This window comes from Microtus pennsylvanicus, chromosome 8, assembly GCF_037038515.1.
Source record: "Microtus pennsylvanicus isolate mMicPen1 chromosome 8, mMicPen1.hap1, whole genome shotgun sequence".
Lineage (NCBI taxonomy): Eukaryota > Metazoa > Chordata > Mammalia > Rodentia > Cricetidae > Microtus > Microtus pennsylvanicus.
Genome location: NC_134586.1, coordinates 4,806,080 through 4,824,611, shown reverse-complemented (window position 1 = coordinate 4,824,611; position 18,532 = coordinate 4,806,080). Strand labels below are relative to the sequence as shown.

The 18,532-nt window shown below is 49.5% G+C and overlaps 1 protein-coding gene across 2 annotated transcripts in view; it reads right to left on the bottom strand.

The window, feature by feature from the left end:
- Dnai7 (dynein axonemal intermediate chain 7) overlaps positions 1-18,532 on the bottom strand; it is a 52,001-nt gene that overhangs the window by 6,190 nt on the left and 27,279 nt on the right. For both annotated transcript variants that reach the window (XM_075982289.1, XM_075982290.1), the window contains 5 exons: positions 13,723-13,826; positions 12,267-12,681; positions 6,157-6,238; positions 3,676-3,833; positions 390-546 (listed from right to left, as the gene is read on the bottom strand). In XM_075982289.1, the coding sequence (XP_075838404.1) occupies positions 390-546; positions 3,676-3,833; positions 6,157-6,238; positions 12,267-12,681; positions 13,723-13,826 (916 nt within the window). The remainder of the gene's footprint in view (positions 1-389; positions 547-3,675; positions 3,834-6,156; positions 6,239-12,266; positions 12,682-13,722; positions 13,827-18,532) is intronic.

The following is an 18,532-nucleotide window of genomic DNA, read 5'->3' as shown; positions in this document are numbered from 1 at the left end:
TGAGTGCTGTGGCATGCACACCCCTTCCACCAAAACAAGCCAATAATGAGTGTAAGCTACAGAAGTCCTAAGCTGGGGCTTCAGAGGGCACAGCACAACCCAGCAGTCGAGGCCTTGGGCTCCAGCCCAGCCTTTGAGGGGTAGGAGCAGGAAGGTAGGAAGTTTGGGGCCATCCTGGACTATACCTTGACTTGGAGACCAGTTAGCCTTTAGGAGACCCTGTCTCAAAACCATGGGAGAGGGAGGGAGGGAGGGAGGGAGGGGAGAAGGGGGGAGGGAGGGAGGGAGGGAGGGAGGGAGGGAGGGAGGGAGGGAGGGAGGGAGGGAGAGAGAACGGCCTGCTGCCGTCACTTGCATTACCCGCCTTGCTGGCTGAGGCATGGCTGTACCTTCAGCATCCCACCTTATGACCTGGGGGTCCTCAAAGAAGATTACGTTCTCATGGACCTCCAGTGTGACCTCTATGGGTGGAAAGGCACTTTCTGGATCGGGTTCGTCTGTGTTTTCTGGAGGATATGTAAACCTCTGCAATCCTTCTTGGCGTATCTTTTAAAAATGGACCAGAATGATGAAAATTAGCAGGTGGTCACGATGGCCAGACCACCTCTGCCTAACGAGCTCTACTCGATGTCACCCACTCAGAGATAAATGTTTGAGGGGAAAACATTGCCAAACTTAACCACAACCACGGAGCTTCCTGCAGGCTGGGCTCCAGAAGTGTTCTTCATCATCTACATCTTGGGCCTGTATTCCACAGAGCCCATCATCAGGGCACAAGAGAAATCAGGAGACCACAAGGACTACAAGAAGACTTCAAGTTCACACCAACACTCAGACACCGAGAACGGAAGTGTAGGTGCCCCTGGAGCAGTACAGGAAGGAGGGGGGTAGGGCTCAGGCTGACTGCAAATTCCTGCGGCAGGGTGGGTCTGTTAACCTTTGGATCGGCAGGAGGAGAAGGCGCCAGGGGAGGATGAAACTGTCGGAAAGTCCCGAAGAACATTCTCATGGGATATGTGGGAAACGAAAAGAGCCTTACAATCACGCAAGCACACAGAGGCCTCTCAGGAGCCACAGCCGGTGTGGGGAGAATTCTGGGAACTGCAATGCTAGATGTGAAGAGGTGAAGCAGGACACTGACAAAATTCAAAAACCCATCCCAGGGTGAGCCTTCCTGTGGCTAGCGCTTTGAAGGCTGCCTTCACTGAAGGGCGTGTCTTCTTCTAGGCAAGCACTCCACCATGGCGCCACACCGCCAGCCCCAAAGGGATTGTTTCCTTCATTTGCCCACCCAATGCCCTCTCTTGTATGGATTCTGTGGAGTGTGTGCAGACCACGCTATCTCCCGTAGACCTGTTCTTATTTCAGGGGGAGAAAGAGAAAGGAAAGGCTTGTTCGAAATCAGCCGGGCAAGAGCCTCATGGATAAAACCCAGGTATACAGCAGCACATAGGACAGTGTGTGGCACCCCTGAAATGTTGAGATCTTGCTAGGAGTGATCAGGAAAAAAAAGTATCTGCAAGACAGAAGTTATCTCTGGACACTTAGAATACTTACGACATGAGGTCTGCCAAGCCAAGTCTGCAAAGTGGTACCGGACAAGAGGAAGGGTGGCTTCTTTTGTGAGGCTGGGGTTTGAATGCAGGGCCTTGATCAAACCCAAGTCTTTGAATTAAGATTTTGGCATATTTTTTGAAACATTCTGAGAAGGGCTGTCCAAATGGTCAGTTGGCCTAGTATGGGTAGGGACTCATCTTCCTTCCCAGGGATTGGGAGTGGGAGTATGGATTTAAACAAACAAACAAACAAAAACACCACCCCTTTTTTTAAAGTTTTGTTTTCTTAGAAATAAGAAACATTTTTCACGTGGAGTGATTTATGGTGCGGGTGCCATAGGTGGGATCGGTCGGCACCTGCACAACAAAAATAAAACCAAACACTAAAAATTAAAATAAATGAACTCGGGCAGTGCACACTTGTGATCTCAGCGCTTGGGAAGCTGAGGCAGGGGGATCACCACAAACCCTGGTCTGTGGCATAGGCTGCAGGACAGCCTGGAGTTCACAGGCAACAGAGCGAACAGAAGTTCTACAGATGGAATCTACCAGGTCCTTCCAGGAGGGGCTGAGGGAGATGGGGCAGCTGTGGTAGAGAAGCCCAAGATGGCTGAGCCTCCCTGACAGCCGGGAAAGGACCCCGACTGTCAGATGCAAGTGAGGGTGTTGCTGACTCAGTGGATCTGAGGCCACCAGCCCCTGTGACATTTGCGGATGCCCCCAGGTGCCGCTATGTCTCTAGACAGGGTTCCCAGTGTTCTCCATGCCAGGAGCATGCTCTACCACAGAGCTGAACCCCTAGCCTGAGTTCTGAGTTAGTGAGTGTCATGTGGGAAATTCCCGAGTGCTCACAGAGGTGGTTGCAGCAAGCCTGAGTCTCGAGCAGATCCAGCTCCGATCCCCGGGATGTTCCTATACCACTGCTCTTCATAAGCACATTTGAACCAGAACACAGGCGTGCCCACACTTTCCTACAGAGGCCTCAGCACCGAAGAGGAGGGCTGTGGGGATCTCAGTCAGGGTAGCCGACTAAGGCAAAAATGGTTACCACTTGGCCATTTAACAGGAAAAAACTATCTTTGCCAAGCTCTGATGTAGACTAGCAGTATTAAGGATCAGCTGGCACTCTTGGGCATCAGGGCTGTGGGTTTTCTTTTCTTTTCTTTTCTTTTTTTTTTTTTTGATTTTCGAGACAGGGTTTCTCTGTAGCTTTTGGTTCCTGTCCTGGAACTAGCCCTTGTAGACCAGGCTGGCCTCGAACTCACAGAGATCCGCCTGCCTCTGCCTCCTGAGTGCTGGGATTAAAGGTGTGCGCCACCACCGCCTGGCCTGGACTGTGGGTTTTCAACTAAGTTAGTAAGTAAGAATTTCTCCAAAAATAGGATCAACGTGTATTAGATACTGAGAGGATGGGAAATGAACTAAAACAATTTCTACTGTTTCTGCGATTTCTAAGGCAGCATCTCCGCGCCTCCACCAGCACCCAGCCCTTCACTGTGATTTCTGTGATCTCCAGGGCAATGTCTCCGTACCTCCACCAGCACCCAGCCCTTCACTGCGATCTCTAGGGCAGTGTCTCCGTACCTCCACCAGCACCCAGCCCTTCACTGTGATCTCTAGGGCAGCGTCTCCGTGCCTCCACCAGCACCCAGCCCTTCACTGTGATTAACTCTAGGGCAGCGTCTCCGTGCCTCCACCAGCACCCAGCCCTTCACTGTGATTAACTCTAGGGCAGCGTCTCCGTACCTCCACCAGCACCCAGCCCTTCACTGCGATCTCTAGGGCAGCATCTCCGCACCTCCACCAGCACCCAGCCCTTCACTGTGATCTCTAGGGCAGCGTCTCTGTACCTCCACCAGCACCCAGCCCTTCACTGTGATTAACTCTAGAGCAGCGTCTCTGTACCTCCACCAGCACCCAGCCCTTCACTGCGATCTCTAGGGCAGCGTCTCTGTACCTCCACCAGCACCCAGCCCTTCACTGTGATTAACTCTAGGGCAGCGTCTCCGCACCTCCACCAGCACCCAGCCCTTCACTGCGATCTCTAGGGCAGCGTCTCTGTACCTCCACCAGCACCCAGCCCTTCACTGTGATTAACTCTAGGGCAGCGTCTCCGTACCTCCACCAGCATCCAGCCCTTCACTGGCTTGCACTGAGGAGGCAGCGCTAGGATGTCCAGGTGGTACACTCCGCCCAGGGTTGAGAAATGGAACAAATCCACCTCTTTTTCATGGAAATCCGGCAGCTCCACAGTATTCTCCACCAGGTGCAGCTGTGCTAAACGAACCATAATAGTACAACTTCAGAACAGACTGGAATATTTTTGTGGCGGGAGGGAAAAGAAAACAAAATCCCAGGACTGGTAAGGGAGGTTTGTCTTTGGGCACTTCACTTTACACGAGGTTCTCGGAGTGTCTCGCCAGCCAGCTGTGAGGGGAGCAGGTGTGCGTGGGTGCGTGTGCTAGTGTGCATGCGTGCATCATGGTGGGGTAGGAAGGGCTCTGTTTGCAGAGCACGCTAGCAATGTAGAAGGTTACATATAATAGCAGGTGTGCGTGGGTGCGTGTGCTAGTGTGCATGCGTGCATCATGGTGGGGTAGGAAGGGCTCTGTTTGCAGTGCACGCTAGCAATGTAGAAGGTTACATATAATAGCATGTATTACTGGTAAAACATTTTCTGTTTCATAAAAGACAAAAACAGCTTGATCAAAAATTGATAATTACCAAACTTAGTCCTTAAAATGAGACATTACCTGACTGGAACTCCGAAGGAGGAGGATGGGAAGGTTCATGGTGGAAAAGTAGAACTTGGCCAATGTATCAAATGAAAAATGGTTTTTTCAACAAAAATAGACCCAGCTCACAGCAAAGCCAGGGAAGTGGGCTCCTGTGATCTAACAACCCAGGGACTGAGAAGGGCACCAGTGGTCACTGGGACAGGGCCATTCTCACCTTTCCACCAGATAGCCACCTCCAACACCACCTTAGCGGTGGCCGAACCTGATTCTGCAGACTGGTACAGCTGTGTTGGTGCACGCCTCGAGTCCCAGTTCCCAGGAGGGACAGGCAGAAGGGTCCACATGGCAAGGACTGGGCTAGCCCGGGCTAGGTACTGTGACCCTGCCCCTCCCCCACAGAGCTAACTAATATGTCCAGTCCAAGTTCCTTCAACCATAAAATCCATACAGTGTTAGTGCTGTGCCACAGTTAGTACCATGTCAAAGAGTTTGGCAGGAGAAAGAGTGGGAATGTGTAGAGCTAGCAACAGGCAGGCAGTAAGACACAGGGATGTAGTGACATTACTCCCTTAAAGAGATGTGGCAGGGGTCCCACATGTCTCCTTTGTGAAAGTTTAACAAACTTCACTCTTTAATTATTTTTTTTGAGACGGAGTTTCACTGTGTAGCCCAGGCTGTCCCAGAACTCACTCTGTAAACCAGGCTGGCATCAAACGCAGAGATCTGCCTGCCTCTGCCTCCCAAGTGCTAGGATTAAAGGTGTGTGCCACCACCACCCAGCTAACTTTTAAATGTATTTAATTTACAATTTACTGGCCTAAAAAGAAGCCAGAAATATTGTTGTGCTCAAATCCAGATGGTGATGAAATCTCTGACTGGGAGGCACCACGGAGGGAACTGTGGTGCTGATGTCAGAAGCCCCACGGCCCACTTGAGCCTCGTAGGTCCAGGGAGAAGAAAAACCTTACCTGGTATAAGTACAGACATAGTTCAAAGATGGAGGAGCCACGTAGCTTGCTGGGCAGTGTGCCTTGGGTTCGATCCTTGGCCCCACATAAAGCTTGCTTGTGAGCCCAGCACTTTGGAGGTGGAGCCAGGTAGATCAGAAGTTTAGGGCCATCCTCAGCTACAAAGGGTTTGAGACTAGCCTGGGCTATATGAGACACTGCCTCAGAATATAGAAATAATTGAATAAAAGAATACAAAGAGTGAAGTGTTAGGAAATGTAAGAGGAAACAGAGGGTTAGGACAAATATGTCGGGAAGTCTACAGAACAGATTCCTTCAACGTCACTGAGAGGGGGCAGTGAGAGCTAAGAGGACAGAGATCATCAGACAAAAGGCAGGCACGTGGTCACCGTCCCTTTCCAAGGTGTGTCCAGTGTAGGCCACCTGCTGGGCGAGACTGGGAAGGACCCGGGCGTGTGTGCGTGCATGTGCTTGTGAGTATGCACTGCACTGGGTACAGAGAAGAAAGTTGTCATTTCACCAGCAGGGATTGGAGCGGCGCTCCTTTGTGCCTTGTACTATGCAGCTTCTTCAGTAGATGAGACAGGCTACCAATGTATCCTGGGATCAGTGCTGAATATCACTTGTCCAGGACATATATTTTTCTGAAGGACATAACTTAATATTGAGTAGAAGAAAGAAAGTGATCATCAATGTTTTATCTGATATGGTCCCACAGTTTCATTAAAACCAAAAAGGTGCATAGTGAGAGACAACAGACAGAAGACTGAACACCGCTTGTCTTGGGAGAGGGATGGTGAAGGATTTCTGCTTTAAAGATTTCTTTCTACGATGGCCTTGTGTTACTCTTCTAAGAACACCACCTCCATTACACACCGGGGGTGATGGGAATACCTGCTGAGACAGCTTCACTTAGCAACTGCATCTCCAGTTCATATTTGGTAGCTTCGGCACTTTCATCCTCCTGGTAGGAAATCTGCAACCAAAGGACAGGCGGCTGTGAGTGTCAGCATCCACGGAAATTATCCAGTGAGTGGAAAGGAAGACGTCGGTCCACAAAACAGCCTGCGATATGGGCATGCCGTGGCACTGCATTCGGTAAACTCGAAACCCACAAAGTTGACCCATTAAAAATCTATCATCAGCTGGGCAGGCCATGGTGGTGCACACCTTTAATCCCAACACTTGGGAGGCATAGACAGGTGGAACTCTATGAGTTCCACGCCAGCCTGGTCTACTGAGTTACTTCCAGGCCAGCTAGGGCCAGACCAGAGTAAGACCCTTTCCCAAAAACCAAAACCAAAGAATAGCAAAACCATCCATCAGCAGCACTTTCTAGCATGTAGCCTAAATATTGTCATTTCAGGGGAAACTACGTGTTGTTTTGACTTGCTATATGCCTCATCTCCTGGTCCTCACATGCAATCTCTTCAGTACACACACCAGCATATATCCAGAATGTCAGCCGTCACTCCTCCACAATCAGCTCACTAAAAACAAGAATGGGACTGGGGAGATAGCTCAGGTAAGTGCCTGCCCCGCATGCAGGAGGACTGGAGTTCGACCCTCAGCACTGCATAAAACAGGGATGAAGGCTTGCATCTGTGATCTCAGCATTCAGGGTTGAAAGCAGGAGATTCAGAAGTCCAAGGTCATCCTCAGCTATATAGCCATTTAAGGCCAGCCTGGGCTACATGACATCCTGTCTCAAAACCACTGGATACAGACAAACAACAACACAACACAGAAGTAAACAAGCAAAGTATCTAAGATCATTCAGTAGAAAACACTAAGCTAGCATACATAGTCTTAGCTTCCGTTGCCAGTACCACACACACACAACTTTAACCTCATACAGACTTGTAAGTTTTTATTTTTGAAGGCCTGGGGGTTGAACCTCAAAGTTCAGAGTCCCTTAAAGAGACACTTTGCAACTTAAACTTTCAATTCAAAGACCCATATCCATCTGCTTATTTCTCAAGGTAATAAAATAGTTATGAAATCAATTATTATTTTAAAAATTCTCATAATTATGTCATAGTCAAATTAGGCCCTTCTAAATATTTTGTGCTGCACACAAATTTAGAATACACCTGAAATATGTATTAAAGCCATTAAAATCAATTAAGAGACGGTATTAAGAGCCCTCTAGTGGCCAACTTCTTAATAAGCTCACGGAAAAGAAACCTACACTGTCATTTAATGGAAGAGAATTAATTTTAAATGTATACTAATCTTCAGTCAGCTTGACTAGATCCCACCCTGAACAGAGTCACGATTTCGGGTGCTGGACTCTCAACCCGACGAGAAAGAGAAAGGAAAGGAGCTGAGTATCAGCATCAATCTCGCTGCGGGCTGACTGCAGAGGTCCCCGGCCAGCTGCCCAGGGCTCCTGCTGCCATGCCTCCAGTGATGCACTGTGTCCCGTCAGACTAAGAGCCTGAACAAACTCTCCCTTCCTTCAGTGTCTTCTGTCGTGTATTTTGAAAGATCAGTGAGAAAAGGAACAGAAAAGACCGCACCAAGGAGCAGGCGTGTTACTGGGAGCAACCTGGCCATGTTTTCATAGCTTGGGAAGGTGCTGGGAAGGGCACAGGGCAGCCTGGAACTATAGGTCGGGGAAGCCCTAGAGATCTGTCCACAGAGCTCAGTGGACTGTTCTGTGGGGGATTGGAAGACCGAAACACTGAGGAAACAGAGGAGCCGGTATGGTTTTTCAGATAGCGTATGCGTAGTGTGGGGCTTCATAGGGGAGGGAAATCCACTGGGAAGTGGGCTAGAAGCCCATTATGTTACATCCAGGTAGAGAATCTGGCTTCACTCTGCCCAGTCCCTAAAAATCTGAGTGAGGCTGGACCCAAAGTACTGAACTAAGTTGTCTGACGGATGACATTTCCAGACTGTAACATCCAGGCTGTGTGGTCACTGCTCAGTTTGTAGATTCAAAGCGAGGGAGCTGGAGGCTTTGAAAAAATGGCCAGTTTGGTGAGGAAAGAAGTCTAAAGGTACAGAGGAGGAGGGCACGGACCAGCTTTTGTTGCTAAAGCTCTTAGAGCCATTAACAGAGACCTGGTCCCCTTCCGTGGGGCAAGGGGAAAGGCACCAGGGAGCAGGATCCCACCCATCAAAGGCTCCAACTCCCATCCCGCCTGGGCGCCTCTGCCTCCCGACATATGCAGGTGAAGTGCTGCCAAGCTGGAGGTCCTTCAGCAGTCCGCGTCCTGGGAATGCGCCTCGCCCAGGTCACCCTCATCTCAGGAGACTTGTCAAGCTGTCGGGTTGGGACTTCTCCCTACCTCAGTTCCCAGCTGTGCCTCACAGCTCTGGAGGAGCTAAGCGGGCTCTTCAGCTGTGCTTCGGGAGCATCTCACAGGATGCCACTGGTGTCTTCGTGTTTCTTCAGTCATCACGCCAAACAGAAGCTGCCCAGGGCAGCATTAAACAGTAACGAAAAGCAGGTAGGCTTAGCTAGCCACACCCTCAATGGCCATGTGGCCAAGGAAGCTAAGCTCTATCTTCCTGAGTTCAGAGAGCAAATCAAACACCAATGGGGCAGACGTGAGGTCTTAGCACACACAGGCCCTTCAGTGTTATTATGAATTTGTAGGTTTAGGCTTTTAACAGAAAATCATCCAGGGGCTGGGGGTGGTGTGGAGAGGGTAAGAGCCCTGGATTGTTTCTCAGAACCAGAATGGGGAAGCTCACAGCCACTGAACTTCAGCTCCAGGGATTGTGACGCCCTCCTCTGGCCTCCCCTGGTACTGCACTCATGCACACAGACCCAAAGGTACACACGCAACTGGAACTAAAACCTTCTACAAAAACTGTTTCCTAAATTACAAATTTACAGAATGGCAAACCATGACCCCATGAGGCCACCGTAACTGAGTCATGGCTAGAAGACAGAATACTTTAGTTGTGCAAATTCAAGTTGGGGTTCAAATTATGAAGTCTCTAATTATCGTTCTTCAGTTTTAAGTTGATGTAATTCTTGTGTAAGATACTCGTAGACTCACATCAAATATGAACCACGGTGAAGCCGCTGGGGACAGAGTGGGAAATCACCTAAAATGCTCACAGTTCAGGAACCTTCTTGAGTAGTGAATCTCAACCCCTAGGTCATGACCCCTTGGGGATCAAACGACCCCTTCACGAGGGTTGAATACCAGCTAGCCTGCATATCAGGTATTTACACTATGATTCATAACAGCAACAGAATCATAGCTATGGAGCAGCAAAAAAAGGAAATTTCTGAGTGGGGTCAGCACGGCATGAGGAACTGTACAGAGGGTCGCAGCGCTAGGAGGCGAGACCCACTGCTAGAGACACTCATCAAGACCTCTCGTGTGCTCTTTGTTTTCCTGACGCCATGGCTGCAGCTCCTGCCACTCCAAGTCAACCTCATATCCTTGTATTTTAAATTTTCATTTACATTGAAATGGTGTAGGGTTCAGAGACAATTTCCCATGCCCTCCTGCCCACACACACTGCCTCCTGTCCTACAGTTAAAGCAAATCAGGCCGCCGTGCCTGAGCTGCAGGGAGTCAGACACAATCTTCACTGGCCCTGGGAAGGAGAAAGGACCAGAAGATCTGAACCCCAAGAAAGCAACCAAAACGAAACCAAAAATAAAAAATCATTTCTTAAAGAACTTTTTCTATCAGTTTGTTTTTTAGACAGTCTTCCTGTATAGACTCACTGGTCATGACCTTGCCACCGTCCACCCCTCCTCCTGACAACTGACAGATTCGTAAAGATGGGGGACATCAGTCTTTCTCACTTCTGCAGCGGCCCTGCCCCGTTTTCTGGTTCTCTTCCCTACAGGCCTTTCAAATGCTCCTGTCACACTCACACACAAAACACAACTCTCTGCGCTGAGAGTCAACTCACACCCACTGTCTCTGTTGCTTTAGATTCTAGAGTCTTCAAACTTCTTCAAACAACTGTTGTATTTCAACATGCTCCTAGAACATCAAATAATTCAACATTTTAAAATTCTAGATTTTTTTGTGTACAAATAGTACAGATGTGTGTTTGTGTGTGCACGTGTGTCATGCCATGGCACACGTGTGGAGGTCAGAGGTCAACTTTCAGGATTCTGTGTTCTCCTTCCAATGACCTAGGGATGAACTTTGCCCTGCAGGGTCAATTCATACTTGTATTTCACACTGTCTATTCCTTTAACACTTCCCATACTTAAAGAAAACAAACCTTTCAAATCAGTACACTGCTTGTCTCGTGTACTCACACTGAAGTTTGGGGGTCCCCGAAAATTCTAGTGGGCTGTAGCAACAAAAGAGGGTTTGAGCAGAGAAAAAAACTGTTCAAGTCCAAAGTTGTTCTAATAGAAAATGTGTAAAAATCTCGACAATTGGAAAATGATCACAAGTCAACAGCAGGAGCATGATCATTTTTAATAGTGTGTGCATGTGTGCGTACGTGTGTGTGTGTGTGCACAGGTAATCAGGGCAGAGGGGGACCCTGGCTGTGTGTGTACGTTTGTGTGTGTGTGCACAGGTACTCAGGGCAGAGGGGGACACTGGCTGTGTGTGCATGTGTGTGTACGTGTGTGTGTGCACAGGGACACTGGCTGTGTGTGCATGTGTGTACGTGTGTGCACGGGGACACTGGCCGTCCTGATCTACCGATCTCTGCCTTATCCTCTAGAGACAGAGTCTCTCTCACTGACCTGGGATGGTGGCCGGCAAGCCCTGTGGACCCTGTCTCTGTTCTTCCACAGTGGTAGGGTCACACGTGTATGTGAGGCCACACTCTGAGGTTTTCACGGGTGCTGCGATTTGAAGTCAGGTCACCATGCTTATATAGCAAACACCTTCTCTGCTTGTGGCACGAATAATAAAAACCCAGAGACAGATATTGGGGTTCAAGCTGAAGATCAGAAAAGCAAAGCAGTCAAGCTTCCTCTCCCAAGGCTCAGACATCAAAAGGGCGACCTCAGAGTGACTGCAGACAGCAATGCTCTCCACCGAACCTCACACTGCAATGAGCTCATCTCCTGCCTTATATTCCCCTCTCCATCCAGCCATATCACTTCTGTCTCCCCAATGCTGGGATCAAAGGCTGTGACTCCCGAGTGCTGGGGGCACTGGTGTGTGAGTTCTGGTTCTCTTTAGACAGAGTCAATCTCTGTGGCCCAGGGTGGCCTTGAGTCTTGGGACTGAGTCCTGCTCCTCGGCCTCTGGTGATGCAGCTCTGCACTACAGGCAAGTGTGAGTTATTAAAATACAAATAAATTATCACTATGCCGGCTGAGCCTTTCCCCCAGTCCCAGGGCTGTAGCCATTCAATTGCTCAAATAGCACAGCAGAGAGGACAGGCCCTCTAGAGGTGCTGTACCTCAGGGTCGTCAATCGCCTGGCTGGTAGCCGGCGCCTTTACTCCAGCACTCAAGCTGTAGAGACAGGCAGATCTCTGTGAGTAGTGAGTTTTAGGCCGGGCTGGTCTACATGGTGAGCTCCAAGACAGCCAGGGACACATATTGAGACCATATTTCAAAAAACAAGTCTTAGAAAGCCAAATGCTGGGGAAATGGCAAAAAACGGAACCCCTCCAAGGTGTGCAATCATTTGTTGTAAAGTGGGACATATCTAGGCACCCTGCAGCGGGTCTCCCGGCTTTGCAGCAGCTGATGGACATGACAATACAGAATGGGGAGGCCAAAGCAGCTGCTCCTCTAAGCACTGACTGTGAGCAGAGGGGAGAAAGACACACTGGAAACCAGGGTGGGCAAGAAAGGGGCTTCCGAATAGCTCTATTTGCTCAGGAAAAATCTCAAGAATGCCTCCAGGGGCCGCAAATGCTTATTGCGCAGAGCTAACAACTCACAGACTCTGTTGAGAGCACAAGTTAAGTGTCTCATGCATGCAATCACAGCACTTGAGAGGCAGAGGCAGGAGGACAGCTGTAAGTTGGAGGCCAGCGTGGGCTACCTAGCCTGGAATATGTTATCAGATACCACCTCAGAGAGACAGACAATGTCCTACCCTTGGTACTTCATTGTACTCTAGTGCCTCAGAGATGATCTCCTCCTCTGGGACTAAGCTGCACTCTCTGTCTTGTTTCAACTCTGGCTCCTCATCTTGGCTGGTGGCTTCCTTCTCTGCGCTGACGGCCTTCTCCGTGCTGAGGGCCTTCTCCACGCTGACGGCCTTCTCCACGCTGACGGCCTTCTCCACGCTGACGGCCTTCTCTGTGCTGAGGGCCTTCTCTGTGCTCTTTTCTTTTTTGAACTCCTCCTCTACGATGGGGGCGCGTTCTTCCCCAGGGACGGCGGTGGGGAACAGGGGGGTGACATGATCATAGCGAGTGTGTAGCAGCCGAAGGGCGACATCACTTGTAGCTAGTATCTTTGGGATTTCAAATCCTATTTGTGTTCCAGAGAATTTCACACTTCGATACCTGCAGTAATTAATTGAAGGAGACGAAGAGGATGAGCCGGAGAAGGCCAGGCTCTCACAGCACACTATGTAGCTACGTGCCAATGCCCCTCCTTTTGTGTCCTGGGCATACTTGATTTACCTGGAGCACTGCGACCCAGTGCTCCTCAGAGCACTCCCTTGGGTGCCAGCAGCACTTGGTCTCTCCCTAGGAGCCTCTCCGTGCTCCACCCCAGCTCTGACAATCTATGGTTTCACTTTCGCTTGTCCTCCCAGGGTATCAATTTGTGCTCTGGTTTTCCTGGTGAGGAGGAGGAAGAGGCCTCCCTGTATGAACTCTAAGAGGCTCCACGTGACCCTCCCAGAAGAACCTATGACACTGAAAACAATGGTTTTCACCGATGACTCTAAAATCCACCCTACTCTAGACTTCTCTCAGTGCCTGCCACATTTTTGATATTGGGCATTCAGTCAGTCTGGCATTGAATTAATCCTTGCAATCCTCTCCTGCTATTATGAGAATAAAGCCAAACCTTACTGTCCCCACTATTTCTTTCTTACGCAGGAAAGCCTGCCGCCTTCGCCCCTTCTACAGATGGGTGTCCTTCGTGAGTCTCTGTGTGGCATTCTGCACTGACATGTTGCCTTCAAGTCGACAGAAACCACAACACTTTGTAGAAAATACAACTTGGGAAATATTTTGTTCACTCCTTTTATGAAACATCAAAAATGAAATTCAAAGCCAGCCCTGATGTCACACACCTGCGACCCAGCACCGGGGACGCTGAGGCAGGAGGACCACCAGTTCCAGGTCAGCTTTGGCAGGGGTTGAAGGTGGAAAGGGGGTTCCTCACTTCTTAAAATAGTTTATTTATTTTTATGCACGCGAAAGTTTTTTTTAATACATGTATGGATGTGCACCACTCGTGTGGCCAGCATGTGGAGACATGGCGTTCACTGTAACATCTGTACCAGACACGGGGATGACTCCTGGAGCAATCCATGTTTAAACTTCAAGCCACCCTACTAAACGCCGTGCCTGTGGGGTGTGGGTGGGGAGTACCTGGGGTTCTTCTTTAGGTTTGCCCACACATACAGGGTGACATTCTCATCTTGGATGATTTTTTCCATGTTCCCACTGTCCAGATCTGCTAAGGTACTAGCTTCCTATAAGAGAGAAACATACAGTCACACAGTGCAGGACAGTCACATGGTCACTGGTATATTGGGTTCCTTGTATTACTACAAGAATAATCTGGATAAAAGTAAGTTTAAATAAAAACAGCAAAGAATTTTTATGAAAAAAAAACTTGGGAGGTCAAGGGGATGGCTCAGTGGTTAAAGTGACTGCCGTGTGTGAGCACTAAAGGTGGGGTCCCCCCGACTTCTGCTGATGCCTGGTGGCTTCCTGTATCGTCATCCAGGAAAGACAGAGATAGGAATTCCTAGAGGAAGTTGGCTAACTAGACCAGCTCTATTGCGAGGTCTGGGATCAGTTGAGAGTTCCTGCCTCAGCATACAAGGTGGGGAGCAGGCAAGCATGGTCCTGCTGTCAACCTTGGGGTTCTGATTGAACAGGCACATGTGTGTGCAAATGCACACATCCCCAGCCAGACTGGAGTCGGGCATTCTCCCTTCGCCTTCGTGTCCTGGTATTTCTTTCCACATCTATGTGGTGCCGAGTGTGCCAGCGATGCTGTACCACTGCCCTGCACCACCAGTTTCCCTGGTTCCCTCTGGTGCACTAACATCTGACTTTTACCAGCATCTCCTCTGCAAATGTACATTATATAAAATAAGATGAAAAGGTGCCATGTCTGCTTTCCCTTACAGAATAAACATCACGGGCACCAACAACCCTACACCATCCCTTGCACCATCTGTCCTACAACACACAGTAGATCAAGAATGTGACGTGCATGCTACAGGGTAAGTTCAACTCTGTAGCGGCATTCATCTGTATTTTAATAAATAAAGCTTGCATGAAGGCCAGAGGCAAAGCTAAAGCCACAAGAGGTCAGGTACTGGTGGCACACACCTTTAGTCCCAGCACTCGGGAGACAGAGTCAGATTGATCTCTGAGTTCAAGGCCACCCTGGGCTATACAAGATCAATGGAGAAATAAATCCAGATGGTGGTGGCCTGCAGCTTTAATCCCAGTACTAGGGAGTCACGTGCCCTTAATCCCAGCACTAGAGAGAATATGAAATAAGAGGGGAGAGGGGCTGTCTGCTTAGTCTGCACTCGCCCAGCCTTGGCAGAGGTAAGACTTCTCTAGCCGCTTGGCTGCTTTGCTTTTCTGGTTTTCAGGTTGATTTATTTATCAAAATACAAATAGTAAGCTCTGCACAGCTCTCTCTGAAGGACTGTTTAAACTTAGAACACATCCCAACAAGGCTGACCCTCTGGCTGACTCTTCTAAACCAAAAGAACCAGAAGACAAAATGGCTGAAGCAATGTATGCCCGCAGACTGTGTTCTGATGACCCTGCAGTGTGTGCCCACAGACCGTGTTCTGATGACTGTGCAGTGTGTGCCCACAGACCGTGTTCTGATGACTGTGCAGTGTGTGCCCGCAGACTGTGTTCTGATGACCCTGCAGTGTGTGCCCACAGACTGTGTTCTGATGACTGTGCAGTGTGTGCCCGCAGACCGTGTTCTGATGACTGTGCAGTGTGTGCTTGCAGACTGTGTTCTGATGACTGTGCAGTGTGTGCTTGCAGACTGTGTTCTGATGACTGTGCAGTGTGTGCTTGCAGACTGTGTTCTGATGACTGTGCAGTGTGTGCTTGCAGACTGTGTTCTGATGACTGTGCAGTGTGTGCCCGCAGACTGTGTTCTGATGACCCTGCAGTGTGTGCCCACAGACTGTGTTCTGATGACTGTGCAGTGTGTGCTTGCAGACTGTGTTCTGATGACTGTGCAGTGTGTGTCCGCAGACCGTGTTCTGATGACTGTGCAGTGTGTGCCCGCAGACCGTGTTCTGATGACTGTGCAGTGTGTGCCCGCAGACTGTGTTCTGATGACTGTGCAGTGTGTGTCCGCAGACCGTGTTCTGATGACTGTGCAGTGTGTGCCCGCAGACTGTGTTCTGATGACTGTGCAGTGTGTGCTTGCAGACTGTGTTCTGATGACTGTGCAGTGTGTGCTTGCAGACTGTGTTCTGATGACTGTGCAGTGTGTGCTTGCAGACTGTGTTCTGATGACTGTGCAGTGTGTGCCCGCAGACTGTGTTCTGATGACCCTGCAGTGTGTGCCCACAGACTGTGTTCTGATGACTGTGCAGTGTGTGCCCGCAGACCGTGTTCTGATGACTGTGCAGTGTGTGCTTGCAGACCGTGTTCTGATGACCGTGCAGTGTGTGCCCACAGACCGTGTTCTGATGACTGTGCAGTGTGTGCCCGCAGACTGTGTTCTGATGACTGTGCAGTGTGTGCTTGCAGACCGTGTTCTGATGACCGTGCAGTGTGTGCCCACAGACCGTGTTCTGATGACTGTGCAGTGTGTGCCCACAGACCGTGTTCTGATGACTGTGCAGTGTGTGCCCGCAGACTGTGTTCTGATGACCCTGCAGTGTGTGCTTGCAGACTGTGTTCTGATGGCTGTGCAGTGTGTGCCCACAGACCGTGTTCTGATGACTGTGCAGTGTGTGCCCACAGACTGTGTTCTGATGACTGTGCAGTGTGTGCTTGCAGACTGTGTTCTGATGACCCTGCAGTGTGTGCCCGCAGACTGTGTTCTGATGACCCTGCAGTGTGTCCTTGCAGACTGTGTTCTGATGACCCTGCAGTGTGTGCCCACAGACCGTGTTCTGATGACCCTGCAGTGTGTGCTTGCAGACTGTGTTCTGATGACCCTGCAGTGTGTGCCCGCAGACTGTGTTCTGATGACCCTGCAGTGTGTGCCCGCAGACTGTGTTCTGATGACCCTGCAGTGTGTGCCCGCAGACTGTGTTCTGATGACTGTGCAGTGTGTGCCCGCAGACTGTGTTCTGATGACTGTGCAGTGTGTGCCCACAGACTGTGTTCTGATGACTGTGCAGTGTGTGCTTGCAGACTGTGTTCTGATGACTGTGCAGTGTGTGCCCACAGACCGTGTTCTGATGACCCTGCAGTGTGTGCCCACAGACCGTGTTCTGATGACTGTGCAGTGTGTGCCCACAGACCGTGTTCTGATGACTGTGCAGTGTGTGCCCGCAGACTGTGTTCTGATGACCCTGCAGTGTGTGCCCACAGACTGTGTTCTGATGACCCTGCAGTGTGTGCCCGCAGACTGTGTTCTGATGACTGTGCAGTGTGTGCCCGCAGACTGTGTTCTGATGACTGTGCAGTGTGTGCCCACAGACCGTGTTCTGATGACTGTGCAGTGTGTGCCCACAGACCGTGTTCTGATGACTGTGCAGTGTGTGCCCACAGACCGTGTTCTGATGACTGTGCAGTGTGTGCCCACAGACCGTGTTCTGATGACTGTGCAGTGTGTGCCCGCAGACTGTGTTCTGATGACCCTGCAGTGTGTGCTTGCAGACTGTGTTCTGATGACCCTGCAGTGTGTGCCCGCAGACTGTGTTCTGATGACCCTGCAGTGTGTGCCCGCAGACTGTGTTCTGATGACCCTGCAGTGTGTGCTTGCAGACTGTGTTCTGATGACCCTGCAGTGTGTGCTTGCAGACTGTGTTCTGATGACCCTGCAGTGTGTGCCCACAGACTGTGTTCTGATGACCCTGCAGTGTGTGCTTGCAGACTGTGTTCTGATGACCCTGCAGTGTGTGCTTGCAGACTGTGTTCTGATGACTGTGCAGTGTGTGCTTGCAGACTGTGTTCTGATGACCCTGCAGTGTGTGCTTGCAGACTGTGTTCTGATGACCCTGCAGTGTGTGCTTGCAGACTGTGTTCTGATGACCCTGCAGTGTGTGCTTGCAGACTGTGTTCTGATGACCCTGCAGTGTGTGCCCACAGACCGTGTTCTGATGACTGTGCAGTGTGTGCCCACAGACCGTGTTCTGACGATTCTTCAAAAAAATGCAACAGAATTAAAAATTATAAAACATTCATTGGAACTTTAGATGAAGGGCCAGATATCAGAATTATGAAATGATGAGTTTTATGAAGTATACTAGCTTACAATTACTTATCATTGCTACTAAGATATTTGGGGAAGAAATGTATAACACACACATGATGTGGGAGGGTCTTCCTTTTGTGTTAATTTCATTGATTAATAAAGAAACTGCCTTGGCCCATTTGATAGGCCAGCCCTTAGGTGGGTGGAGTAGACAGAACAGAATGCTGAGAAGAAGGGAAGTGAGTTAGTTGCCATGATTCTCCAACCTGAGATGCCATGGAGCAAGCCGCCAGGTCAGACATGCTGAATCTTTCCCAGTAAGACACCACCTCGTGGTGCTACACAGATTACTAAATATGGGTTAAGCAAGATATTAGAGTTAGCCAAGAAGAGGCTAGATATAATCGGCCAGGCAGTGTTTAAATGAATACAGTTTGTGTGTTGTTATTTTGGGGCATAAGCTAGCCAGGTGGCCGGGAGCCGGGTGGCAGGAAAGCAGCCCGCAGCTCCTTCTACACACATACTTCTGAATGGTGCAAGGGGAAAAGGGAGACAAAGAGGATGTTACCAAACATTTATATTTTTATTTTTATCCATAAATTAGCTAAATAAAGCTGAAAATTCATAGCTTACATAGGGTATATAAGGGCCTCATGGTACTGTTCTTTTAATTATATGTTTCTATATTACTTATGAAATTAGGGCATTACTTGCTGTAGTCTATATCAACTGGTTTACCTATAGTAGATACCATTTACTACTTTGTAAAGATTTTTTCTTAATGAATTCAGTCAACTTTGGCAAATATAAGGA